We start from the raw sequence: 13,442 nt of genomic DNA on the forward strand, positions 1-13,442 counted from the left end.
TCCTATATGAGAATGAGGCAGCCACGCCTTAACAGTCCACCCACTTCTCTGCTCTGATCGCCTCCATCAGCACCAGCCCCTACCCTCCAGCAGTGCCTTCCTCCACAAATACCCTCTCGCCCTCCATCCCTTTGTCTTCAACACCGTCCTCCGGCTTGTTCCTTTCAGTCTCTACATGTGGGCACATCGTCCCCAACCTGAAACCATCACACTCCATTCCTTGGTTTTCTCATCTCTAAAGCTGTTTCACAGCTTCCTCGTTGTCTCACTCCTGAGCTGAATATGGGTCGACTCCTGTCTCCACTTCATTGGGATGGCTTTATTTATTTAATTTGGCTGTGCTAGGTCTTAGTCACAGCATGCAGGATCTTTAGTTGTGGCATGTGGGATCTAGTTCCCTGACTAGGGATTGAACCCACATCCCCTGCATTGGCAGCTCGGAGTCTTAGCCATTGGACCACCACAGAAGTGCCCTGGAATTGCTTTGATTCCACCTGCTACTAACTTGCCAAATCCATTATCTCAATTCTAATTCACCTTATTTTTCTGCATCCTTTGACAATCCTGCCAAACTCTCACTTCTAGAAGTTCTCATTTCTCTAGGTTTATCTCCTCTAGCCATTAAGGTTTCCCTTCTTTGGCCTCCTTCTCATATTCTCTATGCTTCCCACCTCTGATCTCATCTGCATCCATGGTTTAGATACAAGACTTCAGTAATTTTCTATATGCTAATAATTCTCCATCTCTATCTTTAATCCTAACTTCTCTTTGAACCTCCATATCCCTTTTCTCAAGTTTATTGGAAAACTGCTACTTCTCATATGTGCTAAATCTAACTTAATAGTGTCACATATGCGTGGTGCCCCAAGCCGGAAACTTTGGAGTTAAGAGAACTACTCTACGGACTCCCTGGAGGCCCAGTGGTTAGGACTCTGTGCTTCCACTGCAGGGTGCCTGGGTTTGATCCCTGGTTGGGGAACTAGGATCTCTCATGCAGCTAGACAAACAAAAAAAGAACTACCCTTAACTCTTTTCTAACACACCTTCTCCATTACAAAGAAACGACGTCCTTTCTATTCCTGAATGGTCCTCAGACCTGCCCCTTCCTCTCCAGTCCTAATGTCTCCCTTGAAACCTGGCCTTGAATTCCTCTACTGGATCAGGGCTACAGCAGTCGATTTCCTTCTGTTCTTGTGTACAGTGAGTGGTGACAGGACCGTCTGCTATGTTGCAAATATTAAGGGTGAATCTTGGTAGCCAACCTAGTGTGGTGTGGGTGGAGAGCAGTGGGAATCATAAGACTGAACCAAAAATAACATAGCCAGAGCTATTTTCTCTTGGGCAAAATCACATAAATTTCATGGATAAAAAAGGGATTTATGGAGAGGGAAATGGCAACCTACTCCAGTATTCATGCCAGGAGAACTCCATGGCATGAATGGCTGTAGCTGAGCAGGCTACAGTCCATGGGGTTGCAAAGAGGTGGGTAGGACTTAGCAACTAAACAATTGTATATATAGCACGGGGAACTATATTCAATATGCTGATAAAGCACAAATAATATTTTAAAAATAATATATGTAGGTATGTGAATCACTTTGCTGTACAGTAGAATTTAACACATTATAAATCAACTGTATTTCAATAAATTTTTAAAAGTGATTTATTCCTAAGCAACTCTTTTACCTGGCTAAAAGAGAAACTTTAAAAGACAAAGCAGATAAGGCTTTTTTCTGAAGATCTAAAGACCATCCTTTGCTTGGTTGCTGTAGATACTGCAGCAAACCCTGATATTGACTGTACCTTGCTTGCTTGCTTGCTAAGGCGCTTCAGTCATGTCTGACTCTGTGCGACCCCATGGACAGCAGCCCATCAGGCTCCTCTGTCCACGGGGTTCTCTAGGCAAGAACACTGGACTGTATCTTACCCTCAAAGATTTCCCAAGAAATAAATGTTTCATATATTATTGCATCATACTTACTTCTCACTCCTAATTTTTAAGAAAGTGAGTTTGCGTTTCAAATTCTTTCTTCATGCATGAATTGGTATCACTATGCTTCTGATTTTGGTTATTGGGTCTTTTTTCCCATTTTTAAGCAAAACCAAATGTTTCCAATTATTGAAAAAGATTTTGAAATATGTAACATTTATATTATTGTATCAAGTGAAATTTCATACTACGTCTTATGGCCTATGTTCTATGCCTCTGTCTCCCACATCACACTTCCCCCAACTTTCCGTTCTCCCTGCCTTTGCTCTTGTTGTTTTTCCATCTAAAATACCCAGTTCTCTGCCTCCAAAATCACCGCTGATTCAGCTCAAACATTACCTCATTTGAGCCACTTTCTCTGCCTCCTGTCCTCGGCACCCACAGCGCTCACCTTCCCGCCAACCTTTGGAGCACAGTTTTTGTGTCCTCTACAAACTTAAGATCCAGCAGAATTTCTAGGACAAAGCACCTAAAAATGAAATGCAGAATGAAGGAATGAATGGTATTAAATACACCCTGCAATCTGAACAACAATGGCAAGAAATTCATAGAAGTCAAAAAACAGAACAGTTGATTACAACTGGACATGGGTTCCTTTTACTTTTTAGCTACTATGAATAATGCCGCTTTGAGCATTTCTGTACAATTTCTGTGGATGGGTACTTCATCTTGGGTGTATACCGAAGGAGTCAGAGGGCAGGATCACATAACTGTGTTTAACTTTCTTTTATTGAAGAAAGTTGATTCCCAATGTTAGCCTCAGGTGGACAGCACAGACTGTTAGACATACATACTCCACACACACACACACACACATATATATGTATATATATATTTTCAAATTATTTTCCCATATAGGTTATTACAAGATATTGATTAGAGTTCTCGGTGCTATACAGTAAGTCCTTGTTGGTTATCTATTTCATGTATAGCAGTGTGCATATGTTAATCCCAAACTCCTAGTTTACCCCTCCTCCCGTTTCCTCCTTTGATAGGTGTTTAACTTTTGAGTAACCATTAGACTGCCTTCCTAAGTGGCAGCACCGCTCTAGAATCCCACCAGCAATGCATGAAACCTGCAGTTTCTCCACACCCTTGCCAGCACCTATCTCGCTGTTTGATTAACTGGAGTATTATTTACAATGTTGTGTTAGTTTCTGCTGTATAGCAAAGTGAATCAGCTGTATGTGTACCTATAGCCACCCTTTTTTAGATTCTTTTCCCATAAAAGCCATCACAGAGTACTGAGGAGAGTTCCTGTGCTATACAGTAGGTCCTCATTAGTTACCTATTTTATCTTACTATCTTGTTTATGATAGCCATCCTATGGGTGTGGTATCTCCTTTTTGAGTCTACCTCTCAGTAACGAATGTCAAGCATCTTTCCATGTGCTTATTGGCCATTTGTATATTTTCTTGGAGAAATGCCATTTCAGACCCTTTGGCCACTTTTTGTCTTTTTATTGATAAGTTGTACTAGATTTCCTTTTTCTTGATACTTATGATCACCCAGCTAAAGCACGTAGTTTCACCTTGATTCTGTAGATGAAGAGACTAGAGCCTGGAGTTCCAGAGAGAGACATGGCAGAATCCACGACCGTGACTCTCCATAGCCCGTGCTTTTCCACCACATTATACTGCTTTTTGGTGATGATGAGATTTAGTGTGTTGATGAGATTTAGTGTGTGGTTAATGTGAAGAAGAAGATCACTGGAATTGAGGCTAGGGTGTTAGAAACATTACTGACTAATTGCTCAAGTCAGTGGTGGCAGGCCTGATTTGCACATAAAATAAAAATGCTGGATCTCGATATGATCTCCGAGATTCCTTCTTACTCTGAAATTCTGTGATTTAATAAGCCTTTTTGTTTCTCCAGCATCAAAACAGCAACAATCACGGGCAGCCAAGGCCTTGAGTGTCAGGACAAAAGGAAGTACCACCCCCTGACCAACATCCCTTGAAAGCCCAGTACTGGACCCTCTGGGAACCTGTCTCAGTTTATTAGTGAAAGACACTTGATCTGCTACCATCAGCTTTGGGAAAAAAATAAAAGGCAGCATCTCCTACTGACAGTTTTCTTTAACACAAATATGAAAACCCGAGTCCTTTCCTCTGTTGTGTGCACATTAGAATGATGCTATTCTAAGCCATTGCTGTTGTTCAGCCACTAAGTCGTGTCTGACTCTTTGTGACCCCATTAACAGTAGCACACCAGACTTCCCTGTCCTTCGCTATCTCCTGGTTTGCTCAAAGTCATGTCCATTGGATCAATGATGCCATCCAACCATCCCATCCTCTGCTGCCCCCTTTTTACCTCCTGCTCTCAATCTTTCCCAGCATCAAGGTCTTTTCCAATGAGTTGGCTTTTCGTATCAGGTACAGATACCTTTTTGTATCAAGGCTTTTTGTATCAAGCCTTTTCATATCAAGTACTGGAGCTCCAGCTTCAGCAACAGTCCTTCCAATGAATATTCTGGGCTGATTTCCTTTAATATTGACTGGTTTGATCTCCGTGCTGTCCAAGGGACTCTTCAAGAGTATCTTCCAGCACTACAATTCGAAAGCATCAATTCTTTGGCACTTAGCCTTCTTTATGGTCCAGCATTCACATCTGTACGTGACTACTGGAAAAATCATAGCTAAACCATACTAAGTCAAGACCAACTGAATTCTCAGAGGCTGTCTAGGTATGTTCACAATTACTTTGCCTTAGATGCAAAGTTATTTGCTGAAAAAAGGACAGAGATGAAAAAAATGGGTATGATTTTAGTGCCATCATCTCATATTCTCTTTCCTGCTTCCTCCAAGACAATCTCAAGGGATGCATTTAGGAAACTTTTCATAAATGTATAGCACTGCAGAAACCATGAAAAGGTAAGTAAACAGAGTCATCAACAAAGTAAAAATGTGGTTTTAACAAGAAATTATAGAAAGCTCAAATAGAACATTTTCAATTATGTTTTATTGAAAAATAGCTAATTTAAAATATATACATTTAAAAAACAAAAACACATAGTACTGGTAAAATACTGAATTTTTCACTCACTCTTGCCAAAGTGGCATCTTTATGTTCCCAGATGATTATTCTGCTTAAGAGGAGGGTCTCTGGTGCCCTCTGGTGACACTTTCTGAGACTGCTGTCCAGAAAGGAACAAGGGCCCCTCAGCTCAGGGCTGAGAATGGAGGCCAGTTCATGTCTGACTGGCCTGTGTTCCGTGGCCTTTGCCCCCTGCCCAGGAGAAAGGCAATCTTAGAGGGCATCTTGACCTCCCGGGGGAAGTATTCCTCCCTTAACACTCAGCCAAACTGACAGCAAAAATAAACACTTTACTTATTGTCATTGCCTTCTTAAAAACACAAAAACAAACAAACAAAAAACCCCTATTATTATAAACTCCCAAGTAATGTGGGAAAGTCTCTAAGTAATTCAGGTTGTAATCCAGACCAAAAAAAAAAAAAAAAAATCAAATAATAAAAAAAACCCCAAATCAGTTAACAGGACAGCAAAACCCATAAATCTTAGGATGCAAAAAAAAAAAAAAAAAAAAAAGTTGATTCTTCCCCCTGTCTTCATAACAACGGACACCACTACTCTGGACAACTCTGTGCTGGGAGTAGATGACCTTCTTGAATTTCAGGAAGCAGACCTACTCCAGACCTGTGCCAATCCTTAAATGTAACATCAGCAGAGCCTAAGTTCGTTCTCTAGGCCAAACACTTTGGACTTGAGGTTCCTCAGTTCTCCCTGTATCTTGTGTGCCAGTCGATTGCTATCACGAACCTCACAGAGAATGGCAAGATCCTGGTTTGCCTGGGCGTTGAGTGTGGCCTAGAGATTAAAAAAAAAGAAGTGATTATGGCAGATGCCAAAGGAGAGAAACCTGGCATGAAGCCCCAACGACACCAGCTCCTTTCTCTGATACTCTTAGTTCACAGAGTAGATTCAATGCTTAGTCTAGAGACTTGCTGAAAGAAGGAAAATGTAGAGTTAGGGCAGAAAAGGCTCGAGACCATTGCTTCCCCACACGACAGGAGAGGAGCCTGAGTCAGAGGACAATCAACAATCACCAGTGAGTAAAAAGACACCAATATAGACATTATTAGTAAATGTGCCAAAGCATGAAAGGCAGCATCTCTTTGTTTCTGTATGAACCTGCCTGGCACAGAGTGACCGCTCAGGGTGTGTGGATGGACAGTTACATCTCTTTAAGATGACGCTGGAGGCCCCTCGCATTCTATGTGAAGTGGTCTCTCACAGGGAAGAAGTACTTTCTAACCCAGTTACTCACTTTCTCCATTTGTAAAATAGACAATTTTTTTTTCTTCTTCTTTTGGCCAGGCCATACAGCTTGTAGGATCTTGGTTCCCTGAGCAGGGATTCTGGCAGTGAGAACGCCGAGTCCTAACCATGGGACCCCCAGGGACTCTCCACAGACACGGCTCTTTGAACCCACTCCTTGAGTTGGGAGGGATGAATACTTGTGCTGAGCTGACATCGTCCTTCAGTCACTTCAGTCTGTCCTGTCTCCCTCTGGCACGCCCGCCCTGTTTACACTGATTTCAGCGAGACCAGGAGGATGGTGATGCGGCCCAGCCTCCCTCAGAGGGGCCCCGTACCCTGTCTGCTCACCCACACCTCTTCTCCCTCCTGGTCATTCAGGATCAATTACCTTATAGAGTATCTGCTCCACGTCTTTTAGTTTTTGCCGGAGAATCTTAATGTCTGTCTTAAAGCCTTCTACCTCCAAGACACGCCGGGTCTCCAAGGACTCGTAGCGCTTAGTCATGGCCTGCAGGCGTCTCCCCATCTTGCTGGTGCGGTCCTATACATGGGGTACAGGAAGGCCTCTGTGAGCAGAAGGGGCACCCCTAGCCAGCTGCCCCCTCCATGACAGGCAGAGAACCCCACACCTTAAAGATCTCTCTCCTCACTCCTTCCTCCTCACGAATCCGGGCCAGCTCTTCTTCCAGGGAAATGCACTGCTCTTGGTACATGCTGGACAGCCTTCTCTCTTGTATGAGCTTATCCTTTAGGGACTGTGGGTCAGAAGGAGAGAAAAATTCATCTTTGTTTTTTAATTTGGGTAATCCAAATAGCACTGAGGTAAAGAAAGAAAGGATTTCTAGAAGTGCTAAATCAGTGAAGGAACAAGACATCAAGGAGAACATCTGAAAACCTACTTCTGGAGGATACTCTAGCTTTTTTCTTAATGTGTACAGAGTAGGAAAATCTTATTTTTTCCTTTGTTTTTGTATTTTTAGAAGTTTTTAAAAATAAAACAAATATTTTTGGCTCTTGGAAGAGTCAGATAATGGAGTTCGTAATTGTACCAAATAAGACATCACAACCTATTTGGGGATATGCTTAAGTTTTTCTTTGAAAAGAAAGAAAGAAACATCAACAGCACTTAAAACACATGTTCCACTGAGGAGCCAGGATTCAAAAGTCCCAGCTTGGATGTCACTTCCTTACACAGGATCCTTCAGACACGACAACGCTCAGAGCCACGCGTCCTCGGCAGGAGCGTGACGGCCGCCCTCCCTCCACCCTCCGTGCGCACCCCTCACGGCCACATGCTCCCTCACACCTGCTCTCCCCTGCCTGATGCTCTTCCCCGAGGTCTGCCTGGCAAGCTCCATTCTCCAGGTCTCAGCAAAAATGCCAGACTCCAGACGGTGTCCCAGTGCTTCTCGACAAAAGTAGACCTCCAATAGCAACATACAATCTTCACAGATCCCTTCTAATTCCGTAACACCACTTTTTTTCCTCCCTAAATTTAATGTATTTTGGCTGCACCACCTGGCTTGTGGGATCCCAGCTCCCTGACCAGGGAATGAACCTGGGCCACAGCAGTGAGGCCCAAAATCTTAACCACTAGGCCACCAGAGAACTCCCAGGACCACTTTTCCTATAACCGATACTTGGTTATTTGTTAATGTTTCTGGTCTTTCTCACCTGTTAGAATGTAAATGCCATGAAGACAGACCTGGTTTAGCCTGTCTGCTGCTGTACACTGAGAGTCCCACCCACTACAGGACTTCAACAAATATCTGTTGAATGAATCTATCGATCAGTCAACACTTTAATGTTCTAAATCCCCAAACACAGTAACAAAGAGCTACTCTTTGAGACCTATTTCTTGAGATCATTGCTACAACAGCTTCCTGGACTGGATCTTATATGACAATGATTAGGTTCTTTGAAATTCTCTGAGTTCTTTCAACAATTCCAGAATAAAAAAAAAATTCTGTAAGATAGAAGAAACTACCTTAATATATTCATTTTGGTTGTGATGACTCTCATGAACTAGCCACATTTTCCCCATTTTCTCTTCTTTCTTCTTACACTGCACCCTGTATTCCTTAATCTTTGACATCAACTGATCCTTTTCAAGCATCCAGGACTTCTCCTTATTTTGGTTTTCAAATCTGAGTTGCAGAAAGTCTTTGGTGCTCTCGTAGAGCAGCTCCTGGGTGTGGTGTAGACTAGGGAAGAAAGTACAGACATGGACATGAAGATGCTTCCCCGGTACATGTGACAGTTACTCCAAACACAGCTAAGATGCAGTCCTTTAAAAACTGTGTAATATGTAGATTCTGTAAATACCACCAGCATTTTAAAAACACGCTTTATCTGATCACTGGCAGTCTTACACGTTTTACTGAACAACGTATAAAGTATCTACACTGGTTCATAGACCGGTCTTTACAGGTATTTTTCTGGGTGCTAATTTCAGGTTATATAATTAGAAGGACCACAGAAATATTTACACACAGCCTAAGTATGGACTTTTCCAAGGCACCAGACTTTACAATAAACTAAGTCATGGGGTTCTGACTGAAGGTTAACACAAGTTCTAAAATGTCAGCAGAGCTTTGCTTCTGTCTGGGCCGAGCTCCCCCGTGAGCTATTGGGCCGAGCTGCCCCAGAGCAAGCCCTGTCCTTTTTCCGAGACAGGCTTCCTCGGTGGAGGCACCTCAGTGGCCTCGGCCCGTGTGGCCCCTCCACTCTCCGAAACCCCTGAGTGCTTTCACTCTACGCCCTGTGCGTAGTGCAACACTTCTTAACCTCATTTATCATTTATTTTTGCCAGATGCCATCAGATCATCAAGGACAGTACCAGCTACTAGACATACACAGGTACTAAATAGATTCCTGCTGAGATTTGGGAATAGACAAATGATGTTTCTGTCTTCAAAAAAAAAATTTCCTTAAGAGTTAGCAACTCATCAGTTTAACATCAGTAGCTAGAAATATACTGTATCAAATGGTCACACTGCTTGCAAAGGGTATTAAATACCAAACTGCAGTTTTCCACTGAACACATACAGTGAGATCCACTTAGTTCTTCTCATGAGTAACAGACTATATGGAGAAGGGGACAATGACTACATAATGTCAGAAGAGTAACCGTCATCAGATGAATACATTCAGGTACGTGTGTGTCTGTATAAACAGGGAGAGATTGACTCAGTTCCCACAAGGACCACTCTTGCTTCCAACAGATTATTTTACTCTATCTTGTGTTATGATCTCAGTTACAAAAAGGGAAAGCATGCTCTTGCAAATGGTCTCCAAGTGACACCTAACAGGCAGCCATTAATGGCCTTGGACTTCCTGCCATTCAACACCCTCAGGATGCCAATCTACTGGAAGGAGCACATTAAATGCTCAGATCTGCAGAATACGTTGAACTAGGGAGGTTATTAATAATCTGACAGATGTAAAATTATACTTTATTCTGACAATTTAAAAATATTGTCCCCTTAAAAACAATTCAAATCCAATACAAAGTGGAGATGCTATGCTTAAGCACAAAACACCAAAAATAAAGATGGAGAGGTACCAGCCAAACACAAACACGACATGATATTGGAAGCAGCAGGGCCTGCCAAGGGCCAAGGGCATCTTCTACCTGCACTGGTCAGTGAGTTCAACTTGAGTATCATGTCTAGTTTAGTGACCACGCTTTAGAATGGAGGAAGAGACACTAAAAAAGTTTGCAAAGCAATAAAAAAACCAACAGGATGAAGATTGCAAGGTGAAAAAGAATATATACACACACACTCCAGGGGATCTTCCCAACCCAGAGATTGAAACTGAATGCGGAGGCAGATTCTTTACCATCTGAGCCACCAGGGAAGCCCATATACACACACAATTTTTTTTTGGCCGCACCACATGGCTTATGGAATCCTAGTTCCCCAACCAGGGATTGAAGCTGGGCTCTTGGCAGTGAAAGCTCCGAGTCCTAACCACTGGACCACCAGGGAATTCCTGTGAAAAAATATTTTAAAACGTAGGAGGTTTAATGCAGGATAGAAAAGGTAAGATAAAGGTTATCAAGTAGTCAAGAATTATTTATTATGCACCTGTTCTGCACACAGGAAAAGACCTTGGGGAAGAGACATCATTAAAATAGAAGGTGAAAAGGCCCATCACTGAGTCACGCTGGTCATCGCAGGTGATGGGGGGGAGACGTGTAAGGAACAGTGCACCCCTCCCTGGGAAGGTCAGAGAAGGGGTGACCGAAGGGCTGCTGCACCGGGAGTGCTGCATGAACCAAAGCCTCAGGAGTCCGGCTGAAGAATGAGGTGAGCTACAGCCAGAGGAGCAGAGACTGAGGGCCGAGACTCCCAAGGGCCAAGGCAGCAGGAGACACTCACAGGGAGGAAGCATGCAGGGCACAAGGGCATGGGCGACAGGAAACACAGCTTGGTGACAGCAATGATTTAAACCAGAACACAGCTTGAGCCACTGTGGGAGGAATGAGAGGGCAGAGAACGGACAGGAGAGGCTTCTGGATTCACAGACGATGGGGTTTGGAATCAGAAACTGGAGAGTGGGGAGCAGAAAACGACCCTGAGTGTCCAAACTTGAGAAACCACATGGATGGGACGGCACTGGGCTAAATGGGAAAGAATGGAGCAGCAGGTCTGAGGTGGGGAGGGGTGCTTGTCAGGAAAGAGGAAGTTGAGTTTCAGTCGTGGTGAATTTGAGGTTTTCAAACATACTCTATTGAAGATGTCTCTATAGCCCAGCTCTGGTCACTGGAAGTGGACAAACAGTTGAGGGTGAAATGGGAAAGAACCAAGAAAGACAGGGAACCAAGGGAGATGGATTTCAAAGAGGGGGTGGTCAGAGGCCCAGACACACAGAAAGACACGAATGAACTCAGTGATGACTTTAGACGGCATGCTGAGCAAAACAGGGAACAAGAGCAGACTGCAGAAAGTGGGGGACAGGCAGGCAGGAATGGGGTAAAAACAGCAGTACAGATAGTTTCCATTTTCTGGTGTAGGTATGTAAAGTCAAAAAAGAGAAAAGGACTGTTATGCTGACTTAGATAACCCATCAGCGGAGAAAAGGACATTCCAGGATGGTAAGATCAGACTACAACCCTCAGAGGGGTTGAGGGGAGAGTGTAGAGCCCCCAGTCCTGTAGGAAAAGCATCACATGAGCACACCAGGGAACTGGGAGAGAGGCGGGGGGTGGAACTGCTGAGACAGTTGTTTCAGCACCAGGACCCTTGCTGCTACTGGACGGGACTGCCAGCTTGCAGGATCTTAGCTCCCCCACCAGGGATCGAACCTGCGACCTTGAAAGTGAGTGTGAGTGTCCTGACCCCTGGACCTTCCAAACCACATGGGAGACATGTGAAACCTGTCCAGTGTGGCTCGTGAGTATTCACCTTCTGGTGAGCTCTGTGATTCTGTCCCGGTTTCTCTGCTGATGAATCTCCACTTCCTCGATGCGGATCCGCCTCTCCTCCATGAGCCCTGCCACCTGCTCCCGCGAGAGCCGGGTCTGCTCCTCCAGCTGCGCCTGCAGGGCCTCCACCTGGACAGGCCGGAGGGGCGAGGTGTCCATTTCCGCTCTACTCTTGCTCACTTCTCACCTCTAACAGTGAGCCTCTTTCCAGAAAAACAAAAATCCCACAAACAAAAAAAACAGATGTGCAGCAGCAAAACAAACAGGAGAAAAATCTGGACTGGACTCCTCTTTACGTCTTACATGTGGTCTCACGCCACACAAGAGCATACTCCGTCCAACCAAGCAGAGCACCCATGTCACACCAGAAAGGCTGGACAAGCCCATCTCCCCTCTCCGAGACGCTCACCTTCTCACCATCTCTCTCTCTGGGCTTTTAAGATTGTCTCCCTTTTGGGACTTCCTAGTTGCATAGAGAAAGACTCATTTCTTCATTTTTAAATTTAAAAGGTGCAGCAAAATGAGTATAATGTGATTTCCTTGTCTGAGTCAGGCTGTCTTGACCCCACATGGCGACACTGGCCAAAGGTAGAAACTGTCCATTTACATCAACATGCCCTGTGACAAGGACAGGAACTTGAGTGCGGTTAGATGAAAAATCACGGTTGTAGGTGACATATGATGACTAGATGGTGAGAGGGTGACTCATTACTTTCCTAGACTTTGGAATACATGCACCAGACAAATGGATGTACCCCCAAAGGTCACCGTTTTGGGACAGACAGCTGCAGCTCTGCGTGTCCCTGGCCAGCTGCACAGGGAGTTCTGACAGTGACGACTCTGGTGGGAGGGTTCGGCCTATGAGCTGAATGAACTGCAGGTTCACACCAGCACTTCTAGAATGATGCAGTACAGAGTAATGGTTGTAAAGACAGAGCTCTGGAAAATTAGGAACAACCTCAAATTTCCAATCCCAAAATGCCCAGAGGAAACACGTGTGCCAGGAGGCATGTGGCACAGGCTAATGAGGGCACAGGACCCTGCCCGTGTGCAGAGCGGCTGCAGTCATACCTGGAGGGCGAGGGTCTGGATGTCTCTCTGATGCAGCCCAATGCTGACCTCCTTTTCTCTCCCTGCTGATTTCCTCCTGCTGCCTTTAGAATCTAAAATAGAAAACAGTGGAGATCTTCACTTAAGTTTTCTTTCTGCTTTTCAAGCATCAACATCATCTTTGCAGAGAAGTTTGGTTTTCTTTATATGGAAGAGAAGGAAAGGAAGAAAAACGACAACATACAATAACTACAATGCTCAATTGTGCAAAGAGGTATCTCTTAACGGAATTCTGTTAGGATGTCACCTGGATCTTTCTGAAGAATAAACTACTAAATTTTCCTTTGGAGTTGTATCTAATTTCTTTGTAAAATGTTATTTAATGAAAAAGGGTAATGAATTAAAAAAACTAAATCTAAACATTTTAGCTATGATGTATAACCCAATTTTCAATGGACAAAATGATTTTAAAAACAAGCAATGCTAAAACTGCACTAAACATAATTTGATGATTTAGATGATTCAAGAAGCTTATTTATTCTTTTTATTGAGGTACAGTAATTTATATTTGTTTCATATGTATAATATGGCAATTCAAAAATTTTATAGATTATACTCTATCTATACTTATTATAAAGTACTGGCTATATTCCCTGTCCTGTACAATATATCTTTGTAGCTTATTTATTT

The 13,442-nt window shown here is 43.6% G+C and overlaps 1 protein-coding gene across 3 annotated transcripts in view; it reads right to left on the reverse strand.

Moving 5' to 3' along the window:
• Nucleotides 1-4,934: 4,934 nt before the first annotated feature.
• The window catches only part of CCDC77 (coiled-coil domain containing 77), a 31,175-nt gene continuing 22,667 nt past the window's right edge, over nucleotides 4,935-13,442 (reverse strand). For all 3 annotated transcript variants that reach the window (XM_061124681.1, XM_061124684.1, XM_061124682.1), the window contains exons 7-12: nucleotides 12,774-12,865; nucleotides 11,683-11,831; nucleotides 8,259-8,475; nucleotides 6,901-7,026; nucleotides 6,660-6,812; nucleotides 4,935-5,818 (exon numbers count right to left, since the gene is read on the reverse strand). In XM_061124681.1, coding sequence (XP_060980664.1) covers nucleotides 5,672-5,818; nucleotides 6,660-6,812; nucleotides 6,901-7,026; nucleotides 8,259-8,475; nucleotides 11,683-11,831; nucleotides 12,774-12,865 — 884 coding nt within the window. In that variant the 3' untranslated portion in view covers nucleotides 4,935-5,671. The remainder of the gene's footprint in view (nucleotides 5,819-6,659; nucleotides 6,813-6,900; nucleotides 7,027-8,258; nucleotides 8,476-11,682; nucleotides 11,832-12,773; nucleotides 12,866-13,442) is intronic.

This window comes from Dama dama, chromosome 22 (assembly GCF_033118175.1).
Source record: "Dama dama isolate Ldn47 chromosome 22, ASM3311817v1, whole genome shotgun sequence".
NCBI lineage: Eukaryota > Metazoa > Chordata > Mammalia > Artiodactyla > Cervidae > Dama > Dama dama.